The sequence below is a fragment of the Pelecanus crispus genome, chromosome 7, assembly GCF_030463565.1.
Source record: "Pelecanus crispus isolate bPelCri1 chromosome 7, bPelCri1.pri, whole genome shotgun sequence".
NCBI lineage: Eukaryota > Metazoa > Chordata > Aves > Pelecaniformes > Pelecanidae > Pelecanus > Pelecanus crispus.
This window is the reverse complement of record NC_134649.1, coordinates 33600046-33627415: the sequence shown is the minus strand read 5'-3', so window position 1 is coordinate 33627415 and position 27370 is coordinate 33600046. Positions and strand designations below refer to the sequence as shown.

The 27370-nt window shown below is 52.1% G+C and overlaps 2 protein-coding genes across 2 annotated transcripts in view; one reads left to right on the top strand and one right to left on the bottom strand.

Moving 5' to 3' along the window:
* The window catches only part of STAB1 (stabilin 1), a 68814-nt gene extending 45218 nt beyond the window's left edge, over window positions 1–23596 (top strand). Inside the window, 38 exon segments of the mRNA XM_075714109.1 lie at window positions 296–397; window positions 895–1002; window positions 1517–1648; window positions 1844–1972; window positions 2824–2880; window positions 3700–3795; window positions 4896–5091; window positions 5557–5652; window positions 6702–6747; window positions 7439–7518; window positions 8449–8574; window positions 9363–9436; window positions 9789–9863; window positions 10449–10568; window positions 11586–11633; window positions 11759–11842; window positions 12756–12902; window positions 13070–13207; window positions 13895–13954; window positions 14059–14235; window positions 14782–14868; window positions 15362–15508; window positions 15676–15741; window positions 16315–16531; window positions 17209–17358; window positions 18186–18290; window positions 18726–18833; window positions 19027–19220; window positions 19910–20054; window positions 20512–20645; window positions 20970–21135; window positions 21370–21476; window positions 21687–21806; window positions 22224–22376; window positions 22499–22618; window positions 22863–23009; window positions 23301–23480; window positions 23558–23596. Of these exon segments, the coding sequence (XP_075570224.1) occupies window positions 296–397; window positions 895–1002; window positions 1517–1648; window positions 1844–1972; window positions 2824–2880; window positions 3700–3795; window positions 4896–5091; window positions 5557–5652; window positions 6702–6747; window positions 7439–7518; window positions 8449–8574; window positions 9363–9436; window positions 9789–9863; window positions 10449–10568; window positions 11586–11633; window positions 11759–11842; window positions 12756–12902; window positions 13070–13207; window positions 13895–13954; window positions 14059–14235; window positions 14782–14868; window positions 15362–15508; window positions 15676–15741; window positions 16315–16531; window positions 17209–17358; window positions 18186–18290; window positions 18726–18833; window positions 19027–19220; window positions 19910–20054; window positions 20512–20645; window positions 20970–21135; window positions 21370–21476; window positions 21687–21806; window positions 22224–22376; window positions 22499–22618; window positions 22863–23009; window positions 23301–23480; window positions 23558–23596 (4476 nt within the window).
* Window positions 23597–26207: 2611 nt separating this feature from the next.
* Window positions 26208–27370, bottom strand: part of NT5DC2 (5'-nucleotidase domain containing 2) — a 29303-nt gene continuing 28140 nt past the window's right edge. Inside the window, exon 14 of the mRNA XM_075713670.1 lies at window positions 26208–26573. Within this exon, the coding sequence (XP_075569785.1) occupies window positions 26312–26573 (262 nt within the window). The 3' untranslated portion in view covers window positions 26208–26311. The remainder of the gene's footprint in view (window positions 26574–27370) is intronic.

The window sequence follows — 27370 nt, the reverse complement described above, 5'->3', positions numbered from 1 at the left end:
TATATGTCTGGACGGTTAGGAAGGGATATAATGGCAAAAATATATTTTGTTATCACAAGGTCTTGACAGATGTTTCCTGTGCAGCAGTGTTTAATGTTTAAAATATTTGTCTCCGGGACAAGCGGGAGGGGAGTTCCTCTTCTCTTGGCTGACAGAAGAAAAATTAAGGCTATTGCAGAATTGTGTAAAGTAAGACCATTTCTAATTGCCTTTCTTGCAAGCAGGGCAGGAGTGTAGTGTGATTTCCCCCAGAGCCCCTTGCCCAGCCTGGCTTATGTGCTCGCTTTTTCTGCAGGTTTTGTTGCCATCTTCAGGAGATATCCCACCGAGTCCTCCAGGTCTGCAGAAACAGCTTGAGACAGTTGCCTCATTCAGCACATTCAAGGAGCTGCTACAGGTAAGCAGCTGACATGACCACCTTTGTGGTTGTCAGAACTGTCTTTTGAGCACATGCCCCACTTACCCTGTAGTGGTGGGCCAAAATTTGGACTGCCTGGTGGCAAAAGAGAGATGACTTGTTTCCTACCATTCCAGAGTGTTCTTCTAGGAAAGCTCTTTTGAGCAGCCAAAGAGTTATATACTTACAGTTAGATCTCTGTATCTCTGGCATGTTATTACAGTGGAAGATGACCTGTCTACTGCAGGCACTCTCATGCTTGTACAGGGCAGAGAAACCTGGAGGAAAAGGAAGGCTTGTTCATAATCGAGAAGCTGCAATTATGTCATCCCGGGAGGAGGAGCAAGCAATTAGATGTGTGTGACTGAGTAGAAGTTGTATATCCAGTTTTCAAGCATTTCCTCTAGCGCTCTCGCCCTTGTAACTGATTTAATGTGTGTTTTGTTTTTAGTGAGTACAAGCATAATTGCTAACGTTACTGTTTGGGCATTTTTTAGCAATACCAGCTCATTGGAAAAATCGAGTCCTCTGAAGAATACACAGTTTTTATTCCTGGAAATAATTCCATTGAGGAATACTGCCATGCTGCTAATGTGACACAGTTGGTAAGCTCACTGCTTGCTTACAGTTTGAATATGTATTGCAGTAAGTACAGGGACATGTACACTCTCAGATCATAAACTTGAGTTCAGTGGATTTGAGCGTGGAGAGGAGAAGCATATCTGATGCTAAAAGCTAGGAGAAATGTGGCAGAGAGAAATCAGAGGGTTTCCTGGGGTGTTGCAATGGGATCTGAAAATAATATTTGGACTGCAAATGCAAATTGCTGAGTAGATTTCAATGTGGGTAGATGATACAATGTGTTCCCCTTTCTGGCTGGCTATGGCATATCTGCAGCAATTTTGAACATTTTGAAAGGTTCCAAAAAACATTTATGACTTCATCCAGTAACAGACTCATCAGGTGACATCAGTCATCTGTGATAGGGAGTTACTAGGCTCTGTGGGCTTAACTAGCTGTTACAGATTGCTTAGGAACTCTTTTCATGCCATACCTCTGACTGAATTTTAGTCTAGGAAGTCAAGAGAGTCCTAACATTTGGGTTTTTTGCGGATTTAGGACAATGAGACAGTGCGGTACCATGTTGTACTGGGAGAGAAGCTCTTGCCCACGGACTTGAGAAGTGGAATCCATAAGAACAGCATGTTAGGGCTCTCCTACTGGCTAATGTTTTATCAAAACAGCACCCAGGTAAGAAGGGAAGACTGTTCTGCCATTTGATGATCTGGCTAGATCTATCACTTTCTAAGGCTGGTGGCTGGATACACCCATGTCTGTTTTGGACACCCTTACAGTTTGCCTACTGTGGCTGTCTGACAGCTGTCAAGCAATCCATGCAGAAGGAGTTGAAGGTTATCGTCTCAGCCATTTCCTTCTCCTTTGCAGAAGTTTGTCAATAATATTCCTTTGGATGGAAAATTTCTTGAGACGAAGAATGGCATGTTGATTGGGGTTTCACAGGTCCTCCAGGTACAGAAGAATCGTTGCACTGCCAATACCACCACCATACAAAAGGTAATGATGATTGCCAAGGAGCTGACTACCATTTCACAGGGTTTCTCCACCTGCTGAAGCAAACTGATGAACAGCAGAAGACCTACAAATCCTACACAGGGATGAGACAGTAGCTTGTGATCTGATCCCAGATGAGCCTCATGTGAAATGGGACATCATGGAGACTTGCCACTTCCTAGCCTCAGACTCTGTACTTCTAATGCAGCAGATCTGCAGCTCTTGTGCTGTATGTAGCTCCCATGCAAATCATGTTCAGTTCACTTGCTGGGGCTCGCTCACAGTGCCAACCATGGGGCAGGCTGGTGCAGGGACTCCCAAGTACTCAGCTATGCAAGTAGAATCCAGCCCAGTTCTTGCATGGCATGACCACAAGCTCCCCTAGGAAATGCTGTGGTCTGTCTGGGAGTCATGGCCAAAGTCCAGCCCACATCTTGTGGCTCTTGGCCATCTGAAGATTGCAGGGTCAGAGTGAGGCAGGCCTGCCCTCTTACAGATCAGAAAAAAAAGTATTTGCAGCCTTGTGTGAAGGAACTCCATGCCTGCAGAAAGCCCTACCCCAGCTCAGAGACTCAGAAGAGGTATAACATGGGGTCTCTTCTGGTTTGTTTTGTGGTATGGTCTCTGGAGTGCAGAAATAAGACCTTGTGTGATGCCTTTGATAGCAGCCAGGACCTGAGGGTCATGTATCATGATTTTTCTTCTTTCAGTGTTTTGAGCCACAGAGATAAATATATCTTTGTCTTTGTCCCAGCCAGCAGCCTGTACAGCACCATTTGTAATTCAAGATTAGTGTCTTGTTGTGATGTGGGTAGAGGGCACACATGTGACTTGTCCTGTTCTCTGTGCCCTAGTCAAGATGCGGCAAGTGTGAGAAGGGGATCAAGTGTCCTCCTGGGTCAGTTCTTGTGGTGAGTCTCTGATTCATGTGACATCTCACAGACTGTTTGCAGATAGTGCTTTGATGTCCTTTTATTGCTCTATAGATGTCATCTTGATACCTGAAAAAAAATGTGCGCTTGAATCCTCTGTGGCTCATTCATTACCAGGGTTTGTAAGAGAAAGCAGACATCAAAGGAGGTTTACACAGGAAAAACACAGGCATGAACCATGAAGCTCCTTACAGAGCTGGCATCAGGCTTTGCCTGAATTTCAGGAGCCTTTAGAGCATGCAGTTTGGGGAGTTTCCCCTCTTAGGGGGAAAAAAGAGATTTCTCTTTTGGTCTTTGCTCTTTTGATGTTATCATCAAGGAAAGCCAATTTAGGGGTGCCAATAGTGATTTCCCAGCCTGGACCATTGACTTATTCACACAGATGGGCTGGTTGTGCCTGCAGCTTGTTTGTGAGTGAGTGACGAAGATTTCCAGAGAGGAAAGCAACTAAATATTTCATCTCCATGCTGGCTATGAATTGCCTAGCAGCCACATCTGGCTTCTTAGGCTTCATTACTTTAATCTATGCCATTTTCCAATTACTTTTTCTCAGTATTTATACTGACATGTATACCATGAATTTGGCAGGTATCAAAATAGACTATGTGTGGTGACCTCACGTCTAGAGATGCCTCATTGGTCTCAGCTCTGGGAAGTCCAAAGTTTTAGTCTTGTTCCTGTAGGATAAAAAGCATTATTCCTCTGTTAGGCAAGAACACCGCCATATGCACCAAAATGTACAATCTGTCTAAATACTGTAATATCTTCTGTCTGTATCTATGTTAATTATACGTACAGGAATTGCCAGGCAGCAAGAATCTCGCTCGCTGTGAATTACGTTCTGGGGATACAGGAATACTTGGCTGCCATTTCACCTGTGCAAAAGTTTCTCTGGTAAGAAAAACATTTGCCTCAGATTCATTTTGACAAAAGCAAGATGGGTGTTAGAAATACAACCATGGAAATACAGCCTGTGCTGAAGTCCTGGCTGCATCTGTGTCATTGCGCAGGTGAGACTGGGCTTGTCTGGGAGTTGCTCTCTGTCCTGGAGATAGAGGGCACTGGAGAAAAAAAAAAACCTGCAGAAATGTCTGCCCAGGGATGGATTGTGTTCTGCTGTTTCAGTATTGTTACTTTGAGTTTTGTCCTGCAGAGGAAGAGAAGGAGTTGAATGTTTGTAGTCTGGTTTCCTAAGGAAATGAGGCATGAATGATGGTATTTTGCTTGTGCATGCACCTTCCTGAATAACTGATGACTAATTGGAGCTGAACCAAAGTGAGGAGCAGAAGGTCTCACAGCTATTATGACCCCCACCAGTTTTGTGAAAATGTGTGGCTGGGAGAAAACAATTGAAGAGGAAATGGTAATAGAAAGACTTGTGTGAATTTGAGCTCTTACAGGTATTGAAACATTTCCCTGGAAAGTTTGGTGGGAATGGGAGATTGAGGAGAAGGGAGAGAGGCAGTTGCGCATATGGTACCCACAGGCAGAGTTTCAGTCAGCATTTGTACCTCACTGGGCACTTCTGTGTTGCTTTGTTGGATGATGTTTCTCTTCATCTGTACTGTCCAACTTGGTCCCATCATGGTTGCCTCCGTCTGTAGGTAGATGCAGAAAGAAATGAGAGCAGTTAAATCAGGCTTCTGAATCAAATCACTTTCTGGCAGAGCCTTTCACTGCCCAGCAGAGTCTCACACTGGTAGGACACAGGCAGGAGATAGGCTGGATGGGCACAGGACTGAACATTTGCGTTACCAAATGGCCAGTGTTGTTCAAGTGGCAGTGCAGACCTTTACATGAGGCTCTGGGCAACAGAGCACCCCATTTTGGGGGGCTCACTTCATCCTAACCATGCCCATCTGGTCCTTTCACACGTTGTCAGAAATGGTGGCTATTGCATAGTTAAACAAGTATAGTAGCTTCCGCAATAAAGCTGTACTTTGTCTGTGCTGCACAAGATGGCTCACACTGACCTGTTCTTGTTGGTTCCCAAGAGGTCTGTCTGCTGCCCCGGCTACTACGGACACATGTGTGAGATGTGCCCAGGGAAGCCAGGCCAGTGGTGCTCCGGGAACGGGGAATGCCAGGACGGCATCGAGGGCAGCGGAGAGTGCCGTTGCCTGGAGGGTTTCCACGGCACTGCCTGCGAAATGTGCGAAGTGGGCCGATACGGAGCTGACTGCAAATCAGGTGACACCAGTGGCTATATGCACAGGTCTCCACCATCCTGCCTGCAAGGGGAGAAAAGTGGCCATGTCTCAACTCTCAGGAGGGGTGGTGGGAAGGAAGAAATGTCCCAAGACCTCTGAGACAGGCAAACAGCTGGCAGGCCACTGAGAGAGGGACAGTGGGAATAAGCGCTTGTGCTCAGCCAGAGGAGTGGCCCCATTTTCATCCTCAAACCAAGGCATGACTGAATGTGCTATGCCACTCATTCTGCTGCCACCCAAACTATAGAAAGTAGAGGTGGGTGGTCTGTTCCTGGGCTTTTTGGCCTAGTAGCAGGGGAACAAGAGAAGACACTCCTGTGACTTTTTTCTTATGGCAACTTGATGCATTGGATTAGGAACAGACCAACGCGTGAAATGGCAGTGACACTCTGCTTGTGAGACCTGGTTGGTCTGACAGTGATGAGTGTTTGTATTTCCCCTGCAGAATGTGCCTGCGACAACGGCATATGTAACGATGGACTAGAAGGGGACGGGAGCTGTGAGTGTTTCCCAGGATGGAAGGGCCCCACCTGCCAAGAAAGTGAGTGAGTGTGAAGGGGCCCATGGTGTAATACTGCCTTTTTGGCAGAGAAATCTCTGTCAGCTGAGCAAGGTGACCACAGTTGTATGTGCTTTGCATCCCCCAGAAAGCTTATCAGACTGTGCTAGCTCATTCCTGCACACGAGCTGCATTTGTGGTGTGACTTCCCCAACAGCACGTGAGCCCTGAAGTTACTTGGGTGAATTTCATGTAGGGAAAAGCGTATCACCTGCTTCTGTCCCCACTGAGATTTGAGGCACCTCAACAACAGCCTCTTGCCCTGGGAGAGACATGGAAGCTCTCAGCCAGATTGGGTTGACCATGACTCCTGTTATTGCCTGAGGAGGTGGCAGGTCTTGATTTGAAGCCTCCCAAGGGCCCCAGTGTGTCTGCTGAGTTGCTTTTTCTGCTCACTAGATCTATTGATTTAGGGGAGCTCAGGCCGTGGTCTGCAGCTCTCAATATGTCATTGTGTCAAAGTAATATGTTGAAGATGGTTGTTCCTGGGATTTGGGATTGTGATTGCCATTGGGCTGGGGGGGGAACATGAGCTCCTAAATAATTTGGGATTTTAAAGGTTTGCACATAGGGATTGATTTTGTAGTGAAGTGTTTTGGTGGCATTTAGAAATGGAAATTGTGTGGAGCTGTCCTGTCTCGTGTAAATGTAAAGCATGAAACAAATTCATCTTTTTGCTTCAAATGGGGCAAAGCCAGATGGCTCTGTATGACTGGATTAATGAGATTTCAGTTCTTGTTTCATTCCTAGCAATGTGGAGGCCATGCAGGTAGGATCAAATTGAACCGTTAGCTCAGAGAACATTGAATTCACTCCATTGCAAAATGCCAGACGATAAGTCCCATGAGGTTTTCTTGCTGCCAGATAGGATGTGAGAGTTAGTATAACTGCTGCTGTGTCCCATCATCAGTCAGGGCACCACAAGTGTGGCAGTGATGCTATTTGCAGAGTCTTTTACTCTAGATGGCAGAAATGTCCCTAGCAAGTGCTAAATTGAAAATGCCAAGTAACATTTGTGTTTTCCCTTGCAGGAATCGAGATTGACTTATGCAATAACACTTGCCATCAAATGGCCAAGTAAGTACAGACAAGGGGCTGGGTCATTCTGAGAAAGCCATGTGTGTTTTTACATAGAGGTGATTCTATGTTTAGGGCTTCACAGAGGGCTAGGAGGAGGTGCCTGCTCATTAAAGGTGCATAAATGTCATTTCCATCCTGGGAACTCTCTTTGGTGCTAAGCCGCATCCACTTTCCCCAAAGATTTTGTCTGTTTGAGCATAAATTCTTTCCAAGTTCCTTTTGCATGTGTGGATGGGAGAAAGCAGAGACTCCAAGGTACTCCAAGTCTGGCCTTATTCATGGAGCAAATCAGCCACTGACAAGCCCTTTCTGCCTTGCCTGCCCCTGCCAAGGAATTAAATAGGTTGATGGGCTGTGATGACTCCTTCTTGCTGCCTTCTTCATCCATTATCTGATCTCCTATTTTGTGGTACCGGGACCCAGCCATCTCTGTTGTACCGTGCAGAAGCACATGAACATGGTGAAGGTGCACTGTGCAAGGTGTGAAGCCTGTGCTTGGATGCCAGCTTCCTGGCCAGTGTGACCTGAGTATTTGGTGCTCTAAAGGAATATTCAGCAACTTCAGGCATGTTCCTCCTGTGGTCAGTGTGGACTCTAACTTGCACATGCCAGACTTGTATAGTGTTTCCCACTGGCTGAGCAAATCAGGAGGTGTCATCAGTGATTGTTTATCCCTTTCTTGTTTCAGCTGCCTCAATAGTTCTGCAGATTCCCCACCTATGTGCTTCTGTTCTGCTGGATACACAGGGAATGGGACCCATTGCACAGGTATGTCCAGCAAGTGTGGGCAAGATTCAAGGCTTGCAAACACTTGTTGAAGCTATGCAAAGACAACGGTTTTGTCTGTGAAATAAATGTCATGATGTTGCCAGGGGAAAGATCATTCAAATCCTTTTCCTCTCAGCCATCCACCATAAACTCTACCATGCTTTCCAATCCGGAGCTTTACACAGGATGCTCTTGTGTTGCTAGATCCTGCAAGAGGGATAAAAAAGCAGGCAAGTGTAGCAGAGCAGTTCTTATTGCTTGTGGAGAGAGATGCACATGAATGGGTTGTATTAGTTCTGATATCACAGCAATGCTGGCAAAGATAAAACAGCTTTGGTCATGAATACCTGGAAAATGGATGCTTCAATTCACTAGAATTTTGTGCTCCTCCTACTTGCTGGCCATGCCAAAATTAGATAGAAGCAGTGCAGCAGTTCTGCCAAAATGAGCTAAGATTTCGGGATACTGCTCTAGAGCTACATACAAACCTGGTCTATGTCAAAAGCAAACAGACAACAAAAAACTACTCATAAAATTGTAACAGTCAAAACACTCGTAGATATCACAGTTTCTTTTCAGTATTGCCCTTGTTTGAAAATGAGTGGTGGGGGTGGAGGTGGGGAAGAAAAAGAAAACATTTATGTTATGCAGGAAAATATTTTTTTTCCTGTCTAACCATTAGTCCTCAGTGAGCAAATGCTGTGACGGAAAGACATCCTATTTGGGGGTTACTTAAGCTCAGCATGACTTTTGGACTGGGCTCTCGCAGATCCAAATGAGGCCCTATGCCTTTAAAGGACCTACAATTTCATCGAGAAACAAAGGGATTTTAATAAGATGTTGTAATTATTGTTAAAATGGATGATCATTCTGGCGCACTTCTTTCCTAGCGCTCTGAGCTGATTCTGGTTCTCTTGTTTGTGGTCACAGAAATAGATCCATGCACTATCGATCATGGTGGCTGCTCCATACATGCTGTGTGTACTAAAGTGTCCCCAGGGGAGAGAACCTGTGTTTGTAAGGAAGGCTACGCTGGAGATGGGACGCTCTGCATGGGTGAGTACTCAGTTCATGTTTTGGTGATAGCAGTCAGGCATCATGTGTGCAAAGAGGAACTTCAGACTAAAAGCATTAAAGCATTAAAATTTCAGATTAAAGTGTTGAATAATTCAATTCTCCTTTCACTTTGTTCATGCAGTGATTATTTCAAAGCAAGTAATTGCTGGCTGATCTTTATTCAACTGTTTTTCTGTTTTTTGTTGACATGTAGGCACACATACATGTACGTGTGTACATAGATATCTGTAGGTATGTGTTCAGCGTTCTCCCAGGTCATGATTAGTGAAGTGGTCATCACTGCCCCAGCACAGTGTTACCCAAAACTGGGCAGAGAGCCCACGCTTGCCCTTGGCACCTGTCTCACTGGATGGCCTCAGAGCAGCGTTTTGGTCTCGAACCAAAATAGCCTCGAGAGGTTTCTTGCCCTGATGCATGTTGTGGAGAGGTCCAGAAACAGAGGGTGAGGGCAGTGTCCCACAGCGGTGCTCCAAGATTAAGATGGAGCTGTGGGAGAGTCCAGTCCTCTCATATCCTTTAAAACACACCCAGGCAGGCATGGGATTTTCTGTGGACATATTCATCACAAGTCAGAGACCCATGTGTGGCAGGAGTAGAACTTGCAGTTGTACTCTATTCCTTTGCTATCACAAGTCACTTTTTCACCAAAATGTTTCCCAAGCTGGGAATGTCCTCCCTGTTGCTTTCCCAGTACCTCTTTGGGTCACCAATTCCCAGCTGCCTTGCGCAGCCCTCAGCAGTAACGTGGCCTTATTGTTTTGCTGCAGAAATTGATCTCTGTCTCGAAAGCAATGGGGGCTGCCACACCAACGCAGAATGCATTAAAACAGGCCCAAGGAAGGTGAGTATGTAAGATGGATGTCAGGGCAACATTATTATGGAGATTGTCACAGCTGTGTAATTCTCTTAGAGACAATCCTTTCCATTGCAGTGTGCTGCCTTGTGCTTATTACCTTCCACATAGAAAAGTTGCCCGGGAAGGGCATAGAAAGATTGCTCTTTCCTTGAAAGCAGATGCCTTCTATTGGCCAGAGGCTGGAGGCAGTCTCAGGTTATATTTGTTGTTGACACAACCATGGTTATTCATGGATGTAGCAATGGGTGCTATACCACATGCTTTCCACCCAGCTCAGCTGTTGTGTGTTTTCTTTATTGGATCCAAGTTTCAGACTGAGCATCTGTTCTCCATCCAGGTTGCCTGCAACTGTCTTCCCGGTTACAGTGGGGATGGCGTGAGCCAGTGCAATCCTATCAACTTGTGTGAACAGGTATGTCTGCATTTTGCTGTTACCAGAGGTGAAGGCCACAGCCTTGAAGTGTTCCTTTTTCCTGACAGTTAACAGCAAGAGCAGGGTTAGCCTGCTTGTTTAGAGCTGGCTGTCTTGCCTTTTCACATACTGAAGGGATTTCCTGGTGTGTTTGGTTTCCATTGCCTCTTGCAATGACCTGCAAGTATGTCAGCCACCTGGCACTCCCTCTTGTGGGAGAAGCAGTGTGGAAACAGTGACACAGGGTTGGAGGCATGTGGTCTTGTTTCTCTGCATCTATTTTGTGTGGGACGTGCTCAAAAGCTTAAGAGTAATCTGTGCTCACTGCCATGTCCAAATATGGAATCATGGGTTTTATCATCACTCTGGGTTCCAAAGTAAGATGTGAAAGTCTTGTTTCATGGGAAGATTTGGTGCTGAAAAGCCCTTGAGGTTTTGGGTGAGGTTTATTCTAAGGCACTAAACATACGGGAGGAATGGTTTCCTTTCCACTTGGCTGGATGTAGTTAGCAGCTCCTGCATGCAAGTGGCCATCCAAATTGTTAGTGATGCCCCTCCATGCAAGCCTTTTGCTTTTCTTGCTAGAACAATGGAGGCTGTAGTCCATTTGGGCTCTGCAAGTACACGGGCCCTGGCACTCGAAACTGCTCCTGCGCTTGGCACAGTATCGGAGATGGCTTCACCTGCCATGGCAAAGTGTATCAGGTGAGAAGAATGCACAGCATCTTTTGTGTTTGGGCCCCCTGTTCTGCAGCAAACTGCTCCCTCCCCTCCAAGTGTAAGCTGCAAGTGAACAGATCTGTAGTGTCATATTGACACGTGTGTGGTGTAGGAGTGGAGACAGGTGCTTTGAAGCAAAGTATCCATAAATCGTAGGTGTATTTGGTGTGCCAGCTGTGGGAGAGAATCACAGTAAAGCGACTTTGCTCCAAAGGGAGTCATGATGTGAACACTCTTCTGCTCTGTCAGCAACATTGGCCATACCTCCAGGGTGCTGTTTTCTTGATGTTATAAGCAAATGGGAGTAATTTTTTTTTCCCAAGGGAACCCACTTCTCCCAGTCTGTAGGATCAGGTCAGGTGTCCCCTGTGGTCATGCCAGGACTTGGGATCCAGTCTGGAGGGCAGCAGTCTATCTCCGGCTCTGTTGCCAACACAACGGCTGTCCTTGGTCAAACCGGTGAGCTTTTCTGGTAGTGGCAAATAAAAGCTCTCATCCCCACAGCAAAGCTGGGAGAAAAGAGATGGACTCAGTTCTGTGCTTCTGCTCTTACTGAAAGTTAGTGTGGAAAGGACAGGGAGTTTGCCCTGCCAAGCCTTATGTCTGCCACTCTGGATGGCATCCCAGAACTGGTAGTAGCAGCACAGTGAGCTTAAAGCGGAGGTTTTGTGAAGCACTCGAGGTGTCACATGAGCACAGGGGCAGTTAAACCTGTGAGACTGTTGCTGCAGAAGCAGCCAGCTTTCATCTCTTTGTCCACTCCATCCTGCAGCACCTGTGATGTGAATGGTCCAGGCACTGCCTGCTTTGTAACCTCCACATCTTCCATGCCTGCAGTGCTGGCAAGGGAGGGAGGGAAAGATCACTACGGTGTGTCAGAAGAACCAGTGTCTCATTGGGGTGAGAGACTGACCTGGAGTGGAAGGAGCAGGTCACCATGCTGGCTGGTGAGGAGCAAATGGAAGGGACTCTACTAACACCAGCTGTTTCTCTTTGTTTAAGGAGCTCGGAAGGATCGAAGATGCATCCATGTTCTTTAAGATGATACTGGTTGGTGACAAACAGCTTTGTCCTTGTCTCTGTATAATAAATCTCACTTAGGGTTTTCTGCAAAGGGTCTTGCTAACTGGAGCCATGTTTTCTGTTTCCCTTCCCACAAATGCTCTCTACCACAGGCGGAAAACATCAAGGAGCTCAGTGGGGCAGGGCCTTTCACTGTCTTCGTCCCACGGACAGATTTCATAGGAAACACCACAACAGTAAGTGTCCTCCCATCCCAAGCACTGTCAGTTGTTTGGCAAGCTCTGGTCATGGCAATGTCCCCTCTGGGGCTGTTCTGCCCAGTGAATCGAAGCAAAGGGGCTGTACTGCAGAGGGTTAAAGGCATCCCTCATTCTCCATCAGTGTAAGAGCAGAGGTTTGGGTGCCAGCTCACCACAGAGACAATCTGGGCAGGGGTGGACATGGCTCCTGTTGTAAGGACACCCTTACTGGAGCCCCTGCCTCATGGTCATCAGAGGCAAAATGAGTGATGCGTGGTGACTTTCATTACCCATGGCTGTTAAGGGCTGGTAACACCAAGGCTTCATGGCATCTGTGAAGAAGACCTCTTATTCCCACTCTGTGCCCCAGGCCCTGCCATTCTGCCTCTATTGGTCCCTTCCTTCCAGTCCCAATAAGTGGGATGCCTGGGGCAAGTGGAGACATGAGGGAAGAGAGATCCTTATTCACAACCCTGTGAACCAGACAGGTTCTTGACCAACAGCTTTCTGGTGTTGGTGTAATGGAAGATCCTAATACCATCTCTCACAAGTCCTGTTGTGCAGCTTCACACCACTAGTCCCAACCTTTTTCCCATGACCCTCCCATCCACCCAGTAAAGGAAAAATTCCTAACGACCACGTATCCCAGGTGCCACTTCCTCAAGGCCAATGTGGTCGTTTGTCCTCCATCAAGGGACCTGAATGCTGTTTTTGTCAAGCTGGTTGAAATTGCCCAAAGCTCTCGAATGGCTTTGTGCTTTCACCACATTTTGGGGGGGACTGGCTTTCCTGCAGGGATGGGTCAGAGGGGGCTTGGGCAGTCCAGGTCTCCCTCATTGGGTCTGCCCGTCCGCCCCCCCTGCAAAGCAAAGTGCCCTCAGTGTGATCTCCTTTTTTTTTCTCTCTGTAGTTTGAGGAGTGGAGGAGCAGAGGTCTCCTCCGGGACCTGCTTCGCTACCACATGGTGGGTTGCCAAAAACTGCTGTCCAGTGACCTGGAAGCCCAGGAGTCCCTTACATCTTTATCTGGCCACAAAATAAATATCACAGTGAAAGAGGTAGTTCTCTGCCACAATTCCATTCCCTGTCCCCCTTGGCAGAATGTCACTTTTGCTGTCATTTGAAGGCCACTGTGGTTGTGGCAAGTGACTTGCCTAGGGCCCACAAGTGGCGTATAGGGCAGTGCTGTGGGTGGAAATACCTCATTGCATCCCTTCTCTCTCAGAATAGCATCTGTCTCAATGAGGAAGCCAAAGTGATCAAGAGTGACATCATTGGCGTGAACGGGGTCATTCATTTCATCAACAAGATCCTCATTCCAAGTGACCTGGTGGACCGTAACATCTCCTCAAAGATCTCACGGGTAAGTCTGAAGCAGTGATTGTGCCCTGATAACTGCTGTGGTGAGGACAGGGCTCGGATCTTTCTCCCAGCAGCTGTGATAGTGCTGTCCCTGATAAGCCCTTCCACCCACACCCTCAGCCCAAGGCCATGTGGGGTGCTTTTCCTCCCTGTTCCTAGCTGTGTAAGGGATGTCTGAGGGCACACATTTGGCTTGCGAAGGAGACAGCATTTGTGGCATACCAATATTTGGGACAGAGGGAGCTGCGATTCATCACTAGGGGACAACAGTACTGCATGTAGGCAGGGGGATCGTGTGCCATGCCAACCATCACACTCCTTTTCCAGTGCAGAGCAGATTGCAGTGTGAGATTGCCAATGTATCTCTGGTACTCCTTAAACAAGTGCTAGGAGCTTATAGATCCTGCATTTTACAGTAAATAACACATTTTCTATACAGCACAACAGAGTGCTGAAATTCATCCCAGCTCCTGCCATAGCAGCGTCTACCCAGGATGAATGAGAAAAGTGGCGGCTGCTGAATGCCAGCACTCGCCAGGCCAAATCCATCGGCATGATGATGACAGAGATAAACTTGTTGCGTTTAGCTACTGTAGTTGTTAACCGCCTGGTTTCTCCCTTGCATTACTGCTCCAGGTCCTAGAGGGGGACCTCTTAGTGACAATTGTTTGCTGTCTTCCCTCTGCAGCAAAATATCACGGAAGTGGCAGAGGCCTTTGGGTACACCATTTATAGCAAGCTGCTGCAGGTGAGCGACCTGATTCCTGCTGCTCTGTGGGGAGGTGGTGTGTACATTGCATGTTCAGTTTTGGCTTGTGGCTTTTTCTTCATATCCCCTCTTGTCTTGGACAGGATGCGGAGCTGCTTCCACTGGTTAGTGACCCCCTACACAGACCATTCACCATGCTGTGGCCCACAGATGCTGCATTTAATGCCCTGTCAGAGAAAAGGCAGAAGTGGCTGTACCGCCGAGAGCATCGGGACGTGCTGGCCTCCTACCTCAAAGCACACATGATCAGGGACACAAAGGTAAATGTGACAACAAACAGGCTCGTACCTCCTGAGGCCATGTGTGGTGCCACCACCTGCCTATGGTTATGCCAGAGCGACCTTGCCAAATATTTTGCTGCTATAAAACATGCAGCATGTTAGTTGTCTTGAGAAGACCCAAAGCTGTTTGAGCATTTGAGACAACTACTGCTTCATCACGAACCTCTGGTGCAGTGTGGCTGAGCTGAAACGTTCTGTCATCAGCTTCGTGGGGAGGCCACATCATCACCAGAGTGTCAATACAAGGCTCACAAACAGGCTCTTGTCTATAGGGTGATGAACAAGGGAAGTCCAGCTGGCAAAATCAGGGCCTGCTGATGCACACTGGTCTCTCACTGTTCAGGAATCTGGGACGAACCCAGCATAGTTAGGCTGTTCCACCCACGCTGGCTTTACATGCTGCCACGTCAAACCCCCTCTCAGTGTGGCTGCTGACCCCTGTCCTCACCAGGCACCATTCCATTAGAAGTATGAACTTCTAGTTTTGCCTGTCTCTCCCTTCACATTCTTCTTTTTCCCTCTTAGATTGTTGCTGGTAATGTGCCCCAAGTCGAATCCATACGGACCATGCATGGCTCCACCATCTCATTCAGCTGCAGCAAAACCCATGTGGTGAGTGATGGCAATGCTGCGCTCGGCTTTCCACGGAGCAAGTGTCCCTGGGCATAGCCATGGGGCAACTGACGCTCCGTGTTGGTCACTGGTAGGAAGTGAACACAGAGTTGGGGTGCTTGCAGGCTGAGACACCGCATTCCCCTGGCTACAGCTGAGCCTAGGGAGAGACTTGAGACTCTGTGGCCAGCTGGCAGGGAAGTGCAGAGGCATGTGGTACCTGCAGATGTACTTCATGATGACCAAGTTGCAAAGCCAACCACGTGGTGCCATGACCTTTACAGAGCATGTGTTACATGGACAGAGGCCAGTTCTTAGGATAGATGGCTGTGAAAAGTGGCAATCGGGAAGGGTGGTCAAGGACATGAGCACAGATTTTGGAGAGTTCTTGGGGTGATTGAGAAGTCATGGCAGCCAAAAAGGGCAACTTTTGGGTGGTGCAGCCAGAATGTAGGATGTGCCAGGATCACAAATTGCTTTCTTCCTCTGTTAGGGGGAGCTTCTGGTAGGGAACGGCGATGCCACCATCATCCAGAGGCACATGGAATTCAATGGGGGCATTGCTTATGGCATCGATAGGCTGTTGGAGCCACCGGATCTGGGATCTCGGTGTGATGAGTTCATCTTTGTTGAGCTGCAGGTGAGCACTTGTGATGAGGCCAGTGAGGATCTGTGCCACCTTTTGAGCCTCATGCCTGGGAAGAGGGATGTCGGGAGGGCTTGCTGCTCTTCCTTGGCAAAGCTCTGAGCAGCTGAGAAGCAGAAGCTTATATTGAGTTGTTGAGGTTTCTTTTCTCCCCTCCGCAGGGATCTACAAAGAGCTGCGCACTCTGTGGCTTCGAGCCACCCTGCCCTGCTGGCTCCGTTCAACGGGTAAAGCTCACAGCTTTATCACCAAGGCCTGTTATGGGGCTGATGACAATACCCACACGCGCCTCGTGTTTTAGCAGCAAAATGAAGGCACACCTGCATGTGGCGAGTCCCTCGGCTTGGTTGCATTGTCCATGCCTTGCCCCAAGTCACACAGTCCCGTAAGGCAGGAGCTGGGCTGAACAACATGGGCTCAGGGGCTCCAGTGGTCTCTGCTTGGTCAATCCCTATATGGGTGACAGTGGCTGCAGGGGTCCCTGCAGCAGCACTGGGGGCTTCTCTGGGTGCTTTATAACAAAAGAGCTCAGCCTGGCTGCTGGAGATGGACCAGGGATCAGATGGTGAGCAGCCTTGGGGGGCAGTGGTTGTACCACACTCTCACTGCATCACCCATTGTCTCTGTGTCGGGCTTCTGGCACATCCCTGAGGTAAATCTGTGGCTCCTCTGTCACCAGCCCCATCGCATGTTAGGAATCGCATATTACTTGTCATAAAACTGAGTGGCACAAGAAGAGTCAAGGTGAGATGTCAGTGACCGATGTGGCAAACTCTTGTGTTTTGCCTGTTTCCTTGCAGGGGGAAACGAGGCGCTGCTACTATTATGGAAACCAGCTGTTGAGAAACACTTTCTTGTTTCACCGCAACTCCCTGTTGCGGCCGTCCTGGCCACCGTCCCCGTGGGACACCTTCAGAAGACACTGGGAGCCTCTGAGACGAGGCTGCAAGAGGAGCTGCGTTTCCGCCCAGTGGGTCCCTCAATGCTGTCCAAACCACTATGGCCGTGACTGTCGGGGTACGGAGCCACGGGACCCTTTCCTGCCTTGGCCCTTTCTCTTGTGGGAAGGTGGCATTACTGGTTCAGCACAGATGTCTGGTATCCATGAACGTGCTTGCCTGGAGAACGGTGGGCAAAACCCCAGGCAGGGAGCCCCAGTCTGTAGAGGGCACAGGGAATGATCCCCTGGGACTGCGTGTGGATGGTATCATAACAGGAAATTCCCTTTCCTTGGAGAACTGCTTGTCCCCATGGAGAGCCCTGGGTACAGGGCTGCTGGGGGTGCCTGTCAGACATGTCACTCACCCCTAGACGTTGCCGATGCTCAACCATTGCCTGCATCTGCCCTCTGCGCTTCATCTATGGGCAGCTTGCATGTCCTTGGATGAGTCTGCTGCCAGGTTAGCATGGGGTGGGCCAGCACAGTCTCAGCATATTGCAGCAGAAGGTCTTCCCAGGCTGGAAGCTATGCCAAATTTGTCCCTGTTGCCCCTGTTCCTAAGTTTTATTGTCATGGGATGTCCCCAGCACTCACTACTCCCCAGACTGCTGAGCAGGCGCTGTGGTCCGAGCACCCCATAAGCGGCAGCTCACATGGCACCTGGTGTGCAGGCTCTGCATGGGGCAGCGGGTGGCTCCCCTCCAGCACAGGGTCACTTTGTCAGCACAGCCTCACTAAGGTGCCCCATTTGCAGCGTGCCCAGGAGGGCTGGAGATGCCATGCAATAACCGTGGTACCTGTGACGACAAAATCGGTGGCTCAGGGAGATGCAACTGCAGCCAGGCTTTCATCGGGACCAGCTGTGAGCTGTGTGCGCCAGGCAGATACGGGCCAGACTGCCGAGGTAAGACTGATTCCGTCTGTGGGGTGGCAGCAATGCAGAGGGTCTGTGTGGAGGTGGCTGCGGCACGTGGTGCTACTTGGAGAGGGGGTGGGTGCTGGGCTGACCTCTTTGCAGCTTACAGTACAGGAATCAGTGCTGCCATGTATACCTCAGTCCCAATAATGCTCACGTCAGACCTCTGGGGCTCTCCATTGGCTCTCGGTAGGACAGCCATTTGGGCAAACATAGTTTTCCAGCTGTAGTTTGAGAAGGCCAGGTGGCCTTCTGTGCCGAGGCCTGGGGGTCAAAAACTTCTCATTTGTTACACACAGCTGAGAGCCCCAGTCTGGCAGAAAGCGTTATGACATGTTTTGGGCTGGGGGACAAATCTGTAAGTCGTGATGAACCCTGTACAGAAAGAGCATCTCCTGGGACGTGCTCAGCAGGGACCTGTGCCCCGGTGAGGCAAAGGCAAAGGGACGGAAAAGGCGGGTTCCCTGTTCCCCCATCACAAGCTGGGCTTTATAGGGTCTCCAGGAACGTTTTTGATGGCTGTATGGTTGCAGGGACTCAGAGTAAAAACCACATCTCTAGAAATGCCATGGGGAGGTGAATGATGAAGGTTTGTGGGTGCAGAGAGGCTTCCCCTCCTCTGTGAAGGGTGCATGTTGCGGGGAGGGGCAGGGCTGGCAGCGACAGGAAGGGATGTGTGTGTACTGCTGTGCCTGCCTTCATGCACTGCTCACACAAGCCATGTTTCTGCCACGTGGCTGTCCCATGGCCTGAGCCTGGACTTTCACTGCCACCAAGGCAGATGCCGTGACAGTGTTTTTACCCATTCCTCACAGAGTGTAACTGCACCGAGAATGGTGTGTGCAACGGAGGACTACATGGCGATGGCTTCTGCTTCTGTGCCGAGGGCTGGACTGGAGACCGCTGCGAAATCAGACTAGGTAGGGGATGCCAGGCCTCACCACCCACTGTTCTCTGTGACTCAGTGCCATGTGGCTACTTTCCCAGCAGCTGGATTGTTCAAGCAGCCACTCAGAAATATCTCCAAAAAAGAGCTCCCAGTTGTGGGGTTCATTCTGGCCCTTGCTGTTGAATTTCACAAGGGTTGGGGTGGTGAGGAGGAGGAAAGCTGCACTTGATCATGAACAAGTCCTTGAGCTCAGAGATACTCCACGAAGAGCTTGAGGGTGAGCTGAAGGCCTGAGGCTTATCTGAAGGAGTAAGTCCTCTGCGTTTGGGCGAGACATCTGCAGAAAAGCACAGAGGGAGAGAGGGGGCAGCATGGGGCAGGTGGCCTGGGGTAGAGGCTGGTGATGGCAGCTGTGCCCATGTTGCAGCCCTTGGATCATTCTGACCTGTGTGTGTTCTGGTTTCAGTCATGACACCTACCTGCTCTCCACCGTGCCACCCCCAGGCCGTCTGCCGCTCCGGCAACCTCTGCGAATGCAAGCTACACTACGAAGGAGATGGAAGAACATGCTCAGGTAGGGGGAAGCCACGAGGGGCTGGGGTGGAGGGGTGGTGAGTGAAGGAGAAAGCGGACAACACGGCAAGAAAACAGGTGATCAGCTCTGTGGAGGATGACTGTATTGGTGGGATGGCTGGCAGGACAGACAGACAGACCACCAGGACACCTAGCGAGGTATTTTAGTTAACCTAACACTTTTATCCCTGCAGTGATCGACATGTGCAGCCAGGACAACGGGGGGTGTGCCAGGCACGCACAGTGCACGCAGATTGGCGTGAACGTCTCCTGTGCCTGTGCTCCTGGGTATGGAGGTGACGGCTATGTCTGCGACCCCATAGACAGGTGTGCGGACGGTCGGAATGGGGACTGCAGCCAGCACGCCAACTGCATCAGCACCGGGCCGGTGAGTACATCCCCGAGGTCCGGGGAGACCTGTATGCCTGGGAGAACAGTGCAGGTGGCTGCTGTGGGATGCTTCAGGCTGCTGGAGGACAACAGTGTGACGGTGTCCCCTGTTGTAGTCCCCAGGCCTGCCCCTCCTCTCCGGTCCCCTCAGCTATTGAGTTCATCTTGCAGGTCCTTACTGCCAGGCAGGGGCCATGCCCTTGGTCTTCTGCCTGGCTGTGGTGATGGTCCTGGTAATGTTATGCTGAGGCCATTTTCCCCCATTCGTGTCTAAGGGGCATAAGCTGTGTCAGTTGTGGCATTTCTGGACTGTTTTGGGGGCTCCAGGATGGTCCTTTGAGGACAATGCCGGACATTTTTGTAGAGGAACCAGAGCTGCTCACTGCAGGCGAGAAGATGGGACTGGGAGCATGATGTAGTACAAGAATCATGAGCCGTATACCTCAAAGCTCAGTGGTCTTTCAAACAGTATGTGACAAGGATTCAATGTGACATTTTTTGGTTCATGTGCAGTGAGATGTGGGGGCAGGACAGAGGCCATGAGGCCTTTCATAGCTCTGTCATAGTCCTGACAGGCTGTAGAGGTGTTCTGAAGGCTCATTCCCATCTTCAAAGGGATACAAGGCTCCCCAGCTGGTATCTGTGTGTTTGCACTCACACAAATGCCATCCTTCCTTTGTGCTGCAGAATGAGCGGCGCTGTGAGTGCAAGCGGGGCTACATTGGTGATGGGATCCAGTGCCTGGAAGAGGCCGTGCCCCCGACGGACCGGTGCCTGGAAGACAATGGGCAGTGCCATCGGGAGGCCATTTGCACCGACCTGCACTTTCATGGTGAATGTGCTCAACCCCGCAGTGCCAGGGGTGATGTTCCACGGAGAGGTCACACTCTCTCATCCTTCTGGCTGGGGCACCCCTTGGGAGAGCTGGAGGGTGGGATGGCCAAGGGGCCGGGGACTCGTTTCTGTAGCTTCATCTGGTTTTCACATTCCCCTTTTCCCCTACGTGTAATATGGGGAGGATGAGCCATCCTTGTCTGTTCCTGTGTGCTGTGTGAGATGGCCTCTGGTGGGATTATGCTGCCAGTAAGCACTGACTCCCTCATGGAAGGCGAGAAGCTCAGCGGAAGCCGTGCTGCAATCCCACCTCACCCTCACTTGAGCATTGTCCACATCCCACCCTCCCCTTGGCGGTGCTGTCTGTGCTCACACAGGGGACTCGTGCAACTCCCCCAGGGAGGCTGCTTGCTTTCTATACTGTACTGATGCTCCCTGGCCTTGGTATTTTGCAGATAAGACTATGGGTGTATTTCATCTGCAGTCACCCCGAAAAAAGTATGACTTCACTTACGAGCAGGCTCAGAAGGCCTGTGCTGCAGAAGGCGCTTCCCTGGCCACTTTCCAGCAGCTCTCGGCAGCACAGCAGGTCAGGGCAGGGATGCAGAGGTCGGGCAGGGGCTGGCTACATCGCCTTGTGGGATAGGGACATGCAGTGCTTCTCCCCAGGCCCGGGCCAGCAGTAGCGAGCCCATGATGTGAGGGTGGGTGACCGCTCATCCCCTTGACCAGACCCTGTTTGCTCCATCTACGTCCATGAAACCAGGAGGGCTTGCCAGTCACACTGGGACGAGACCTGTGGCAGTGCCTAACCCCCTAGGTGTTGGGGGATGTTGGTTAAGGCTGCATGATGGGAGTGTGCCTCAGGGCAGAGGCATTATTTTTAATCTAATAATTTGTTTTCCTCTGCTAGATGGGATTCCATCTGTGCTTGGTGGGTTGGCTGGACAATGGCACAGCTGGATACCCCACAGCCTACCCCAACCCCAGCTGTGGGGGTAATCGAGTGGGCATCGTGGACTATGGCTCCCGAAGCAACCTGAGCGAGACCTGGGATGCGTTCTGCTACCGGGAGAAGGGTGAGCGGTGCAAGCACATTTCCTGGGGATGGTCCTGTCGGGCACAAGAGGTGTGTTGGGGCAGCAGGCAGAGAACTGCCCTTGGAGCACGAGGCATGGGCAGGTGGGCACATCTCCCTCTCCCTGTGCCTGTGTCAGGAGGGAACATGCTGAGGGGTATCTAGAAGTGAAGGGAGAGGTGGTCAGTGTAGCCAGCATTGGCGAGTCAAGCCGCACCTTGGTGTTCCTTTGCAGATCTGACTTGCGCCTGCCGTGATGGGTTCGTGGGAGATGGGTATTGGTGCAGCGGCAAACTCCCCGATGTGCTCGCAGACCACGCTCGCTTCTCCACCTTCTATTCTGTAAGCGATGCTCTCCTGGTTCTTTGGTATGCCAGCAGGTGGCAACAAGGAGGAGGGAGGGATCGGCAGTAACAGGGAGAAGGTGGAAAGAGAGTGCAAACACAGAGGCATTTTCTTTCCAGGGCTGGGGGATGTTTCCTGGGCTGGGGAAGGTAACAGCACTGAGCTGCCAGCAGGGTGCTGATGGGGAAGATCTCCCATCTTTTCCAGATGTTGCTTGATTTTGCCAATGACACAGAAGAAGGACTGGATTTCTTCATCTATTTGTCTGATGACTCTGCTCCCAAAACTCTCTTTGTCCCTCTGAATTCTGGCTTCGCAGACAATGAAGTAAGCAAGCAGGGATGAGCGGCCGCTCCAGGGCACATGCAATGAACTACCAGAGGCCCAGCAGAGAGCAGGGATCCGCTAAAGCTGGCCTGATGGTGATGTGAAATGGAGTCTGGGAAAGGAGGAGGAATTTATGTCAGAGGGGGCTGCTGGAGGTCTCGTCCAACCCCTCACTCAGAAGAACCATTTAGGTCAGGTTGTTCAGAGCCTTCTCCAGTTGAGCTTTGACTGTTTCTAAGGATGGCAGTCCCCGCTTCTCCGCGTAGTAGTTTTGTGCCAAGTTGCCCACGAGTGGAGCGGCCTTGTGGCCACAGAGATTGTCTGGGCTTAGGCCAGGTGGAGCCTGCACACAGCAGGAGGGAAGGGGTGAGAGCCAGCTCAGCCGTTTCTCATCCCTGCTCCCTGTTGCCTTTTCAGACACTGACAGGAGAAGAACTGAAGCTCCACGTGTCGTCCAGCAATGTCGTCCTCTTCAGCTTCAACCTCACAACGGGTACCATCATCCCGTCCCAGTCAGGATATGCCCTCCATGTATCAGACCTCCCAGCAGGCAACAGTACAGAGCACTCAGTAGGTTTAACCTCAGCAGAGGTCCAAAAAAAAAAACCCCACAAGTTTTCTACCACATCTCTTTTGAGACAGGGAACAACAGGGAGGCTTTCTGGTCAGGTGATATTATTTCTGTGCTGTAGGATGCCAAGGGGATCAATGACACGATGATTGTGGAGTGGGACATCATAGCTTTCAATGGCATCATTCACGCGATTGCCGAGCCACTGAGGATCCCACCGCCCATCGTTCACCTTGGTCAGGTGAGTGTCCGAGGGCAGGAACGGGGAAGGAAGGGGCTGAAATGGCTGGCGCCAGGCCTGGGAGCAGGGATGAGGCGACCGAGTCAGCCCAAGGACCGTCCTCGGCCTCGCTGCTCTCCTGGCACGGCTCATTTTGGGCTGCCTGCGGTCACGCTGGGGAGCCGGGGGGGGGGGGGGGTGGGGGGTGTCCCATCGCCTCGCCGGGGGAGTGCCGTAACCGGGCCCCTGGTTTTTTTTGGCGCAGGTGAACGGCATGGCGCCGGCGCCAGCCTCTGTGGCCACAGGGACGTTGTCAGCGCTGTGCTTTGCGCTGGTGCTGGCTGCCGGTGCCGGCCTCACCTATTACTGCGTGAAGAGGCGGCGCCGGGAGGGGCAGTTCGGGTATTTTCAGGTAAGTGCGGCCTGCGGGCGGAGGGGGGCGGGGAGCGGGGCAGGGGGCGGGCAGCGGCCTCTGTGGGGGGAGGGCAGGTGGACGGAGCCTGGGGAGGCGCGGCTCAGCGGTGGCGTGCCCTGAGGGGCGCTGGGGGCGGTGGCGGGGTGCTCGCAGGTGCGGGTGGCCTGCGGGGGGAGGGGGCTCCGCCCGCGCGGCGCGGGGCGGGCGGGGGCCACGCCCACCCAGGGGAGGGGCGCCCCAAGCCCCGCCCCCGGCCGCCCCGCCAATCCGGCGCCTCCCCCTCCTCAGGCGAATCTCCGCGCGGACGAGGAGGAGGAGGAGGAGGAGGAGAAGGCGGCGGTGCCGCAGCAGGAGCGCGCGCGCCCGGAGAGGGCGCCGCGCGCCGCCAGGCCCCGCCCCCAACGGCCGCTCGTCGCCATCCCCAACCCGCTCTACGGCGGCCACGCCCCCGACTACGAGCCGCTGCACGTGAGCACCGCCCCGCCCCGCCCCGCCCTGCCGGCGCGCGCCCAGCCGCCGCGCGCTGACGCCGCTCTCTCCCGCAGGACGCGCTCCTGGCGGACGCCGGCGACTTCCCGCAGTGAGGCGGCGCCGCCGCCCGGCCCGCGGGGAAATAAAGAGCTCAGCGCCACCGGCTCTGCCCCGATCCTCGCTGCCGCAGCCACCGTCCTCCCGCCGACCACCCCCGCCGGTACCGGCCGCCCGTCAGCCCCCCCCCCCCCAGCAGGTTGGGGCCTCCAGCTCGTTCTCGCCCCCAGCCCGGCACCCCGCACTGCCCTGTACGAGGCGCTGCCCGCCAACGCCGTGCCTCAGCCCCACGGGCTCGGTTAAACCAAGCCCCGGGACGCACGGCCCCCCGCCCCGGCAGTCCTGGTGTGCGACAGCCGCCGTGGGCAGGTACAGGTCACATCAGTGCGTCACCACCCCGCACCCCCTCCCTTCCGCTCCATCCAGGTGCCCCCTGCCTGCACCGCGGCCGTAAGGGGCACAAACGGCTCCGTGCCGGATGCCTCAGGCCTGCTCTCTCAGACGCCTGCCCCAGCTGCACCCCAGGCGCTCGGTCGTGCACCCAGAGCTGTGCCCCCAGGGCAGGCAAATGAACAGAGACGAGCGAGGCCCCTGTAGCGAGTCGGTTAGTCAGTTAGTTTCTGCAGCATGCAGTCTTTTATTGAGCCTTCACACTACACACAGCACAAAGATGTCAAATGCCACATGCACAGACTACAACCATTTGATTAGAGCAGCTACGTTAACAGCAATCATTCAGGCCCTCGAGTCGACAGCAAGGCATTTTGAAAGTCTGCGACAGGCTGGCACATAGCACAAAGACATGCCTGTGAGATGCAAGTGACAGACTGACCAGCCAGCCTGGCACGCTGGCAGGGAGGAACATGCAGCAGAAGAGATGTGTGTGTGTGTGGCGGGGGGGTGCTGACTGAGGGCTGCTGACACTAACATGTCCTTCAGTGCCTTTCTCTGAGGAGTTTCCTGGCAGAGGGTCCTCCACACCAACCTGGTTCCTCTCCCTTGGCTGCCCCTCGCATTGACAACGCTCGGCCCATACCACAACTGCCGCAGCCCAGTGCTCACAAGCAACCCATGCCTGCCCCCACGCTAATCCCCCAGCCTCCTGCATAAACTGACAGCCCTTTCCTGCCACACAGACACCTGTGCAGCCCAAAAACCCAGCATGCACATTCTGCAGTCACTCGCCCATTTCCTTGCCAGCTCATGGCCAGACCCAGCACAAGAAGTGCATCCATTCTCTGTTCCCTCTCTTCCCTACCTGTCACCTCAACACCGACTGCCCCCCACAAGCAAGCTGGCACTGTCACCCTTGTCGCCATCTGCAAATGGTGCAGCAGTGAGGGGAGGAGGCGGTCGACCAAGGCAACCAACAGCTCCACCGTGTGCACCAAGAGCTCTGCCCTCAAACGTCCTCTGACTGCCCCTGCATGTCTATCTCCAGGGAGAGCAGCCACATTACTCATGTCCTGCATGCTTTGGGGCCCTCACAGGCTGCCCTGCCAGCTCAGGGACGCCTCTTACGCCTTCATCCCATAGCTGTCAGCTTCCCGCACACTCGGCTTTCCACTGGCATGACATTCTCCTGTTTCCCAGGGCCAGCTAGCATCAGGGTGGCACAAACTCTCAGCAGTGCCTCCCCAGCACCCTGCCTGTCCCTCAGGGCAGTCGGAAGCCTGGCCAGGAACAGCATGGCCCTGAGCCGAGTGGAGAACCTACGTTCTGCCCCTCACATCCGAAAGTCGCTCTGACCTGCCTGGGCCTCCAGGCCATCACTCTTGTCCCCTGTCCTCTAGCATCACTACTGTCAGCTCTTTCCTCTTCCTCCTCAGGAGGCACTACAATGCTTTTGCATGGCCATGCTCCCCTTTCTGACCCACCACACCGCCCAGGACATCCTCACCAGCCCCACCGTACACCTTAGGCCACATCTTGGCAAAGACAGGTGGAAGGCCACCACCTCTGCAGACAACCCTGCACCTTCCCTGAAAGGCTGAACACCTCCCAACAGACCATACCACATCAATTGCCAAAATGTTGATGTCACATGACACCAAACCCCCAAAATACACTAAGCTCACTAAAAAAACAGGCATGTCACCAAACACTTGGGTTTAGACCTTCTGACCTACTCCCACCCAGCTCCCACACAGGACTTCCACATCCTGCACATCTAACTAACAGTTGCCTACTAGAGGCACCAGCTGGACGCACCAGCCTGGCAGGAGCGGAATGGAGCCGAGGGCTGCTGGTACCCGTTCTGGATAGGTAACGCTGCTGATGCTCCGTCATCTGTGATGCATTCACTGATGCACTTCACTGGTTGCCAGTCAGCAACCCTGTCCCCTCACTGTCCACCGCAGAATCACTCGTGCCGTAGTTCCCAAGGATCTCAGGGCAGCTACAGACTTGTCACACCTCACGTGGGAGTCTGTTGCACTCACCAAGCACCAGAGACTCAGGACTCCATTTCTGAGCCACTTCTCTGGCCACAGAGCAGGGAGCCACCACCAGCACTGTCTCTCCATCTCACCTACTGCTACAGAGGACTCCCTGCAGCTCACTTACAGCCCAGAACAAGCATCCAGCCTGCAAAGCACCTCAGGGAAAGGGATGGAGCCAGTGAAGGGGAAAAGAAAAAAAAATAAACACACCATCTACACACATCCGTAAGTGTCAAACGCCCTTTAGTGGTAGACAGAGGTGCTGCTGGCCCAGCAGCCCGGCCCCATGTACAGACTCGCACTGTGCTGTTGCCCAGAGTACCTGGCCCTTCACCGGATATGCACCATCTCCTCCAGGAAGGGGGTTTTCATGCAGCCTGTGCAGAGCTGATCCATCCAGAGCGGAGCCTCGTGCTGCAGAGGGGTGCGCCGGGGGTAGAAGGTGAAATTCACATCATAGTTCAGCAGGCAGCTGATGGATGCCATGTAGATATCAGAGAACCGCACCAGCCGTCGAGAGAAGTATGTGGGGTTGTGGAAGGTGCGGAAGATGCTTCCAAACTGGGGGTTGAACAGGTTCTTCGTCAGCGACCTGAGAGGAAAGAGATGGTCCTCTGTAGATAAAAGGCCATGGTTACAGATTCTTCCCCCTCCAATCCCCTGGCCCTAGGCCACCCCACTCCTAGAAGATGTTTTGGGATCACCCTAAGTACCCTCCCACCCAGGCTGTGATGCAGACCAGTCCCTGTGCAGTGAGACTGTGATGAAAATTCAATGCACTCTTACTCTTCCTTGTTACCGTACCTTGTACAGGCAAGGACCCACGTGCAGTGCCAGAAGCTGCAGTAGCAGACAGCCCATCAACCCGCCCAGCACAGGGTGACACCACCTCCCCTTTCCCACCCTGCCTTCAAACCAGTCCAACCTCCCAGGCTGCAGGACTGCACTGCTGTTTCCCCCCCCAGACAGGCGACACCAGGGAGGATGGCCTGGTTTAACCCCAGTCGGCAACTAAGCACCACACAGCCACTCGCTCACCCTCCCCCCCGGTGGGATGGGGGAGAGAATCGGAAAAAAAGTAAAACCCGTGTGTTGAGATGAAGGCAGTTTAATAGGACAGCAGAGGAAGAGAAAGTAATAATGATAAAAAAAATACACAAAGCAAGTGATGCACAATGCAATTGCTCACCACCTGCTGACCAATGCCCAGCCAGTCCCCGAGCAACAATCGCTGCCCCCCGGCCAGCTCGCCCCGGTTTATATACTGAGCATGAGCCCTTTGGCCAGTTTGGGTCAGCTGTCCTGGCTGTGCCCCCTCCCAGCTTCTTGTGCACCTGGCAGAGCATGGGAAGCTAAGAAGTCCTTGACTAGTGTAAGCACTACCTAGAA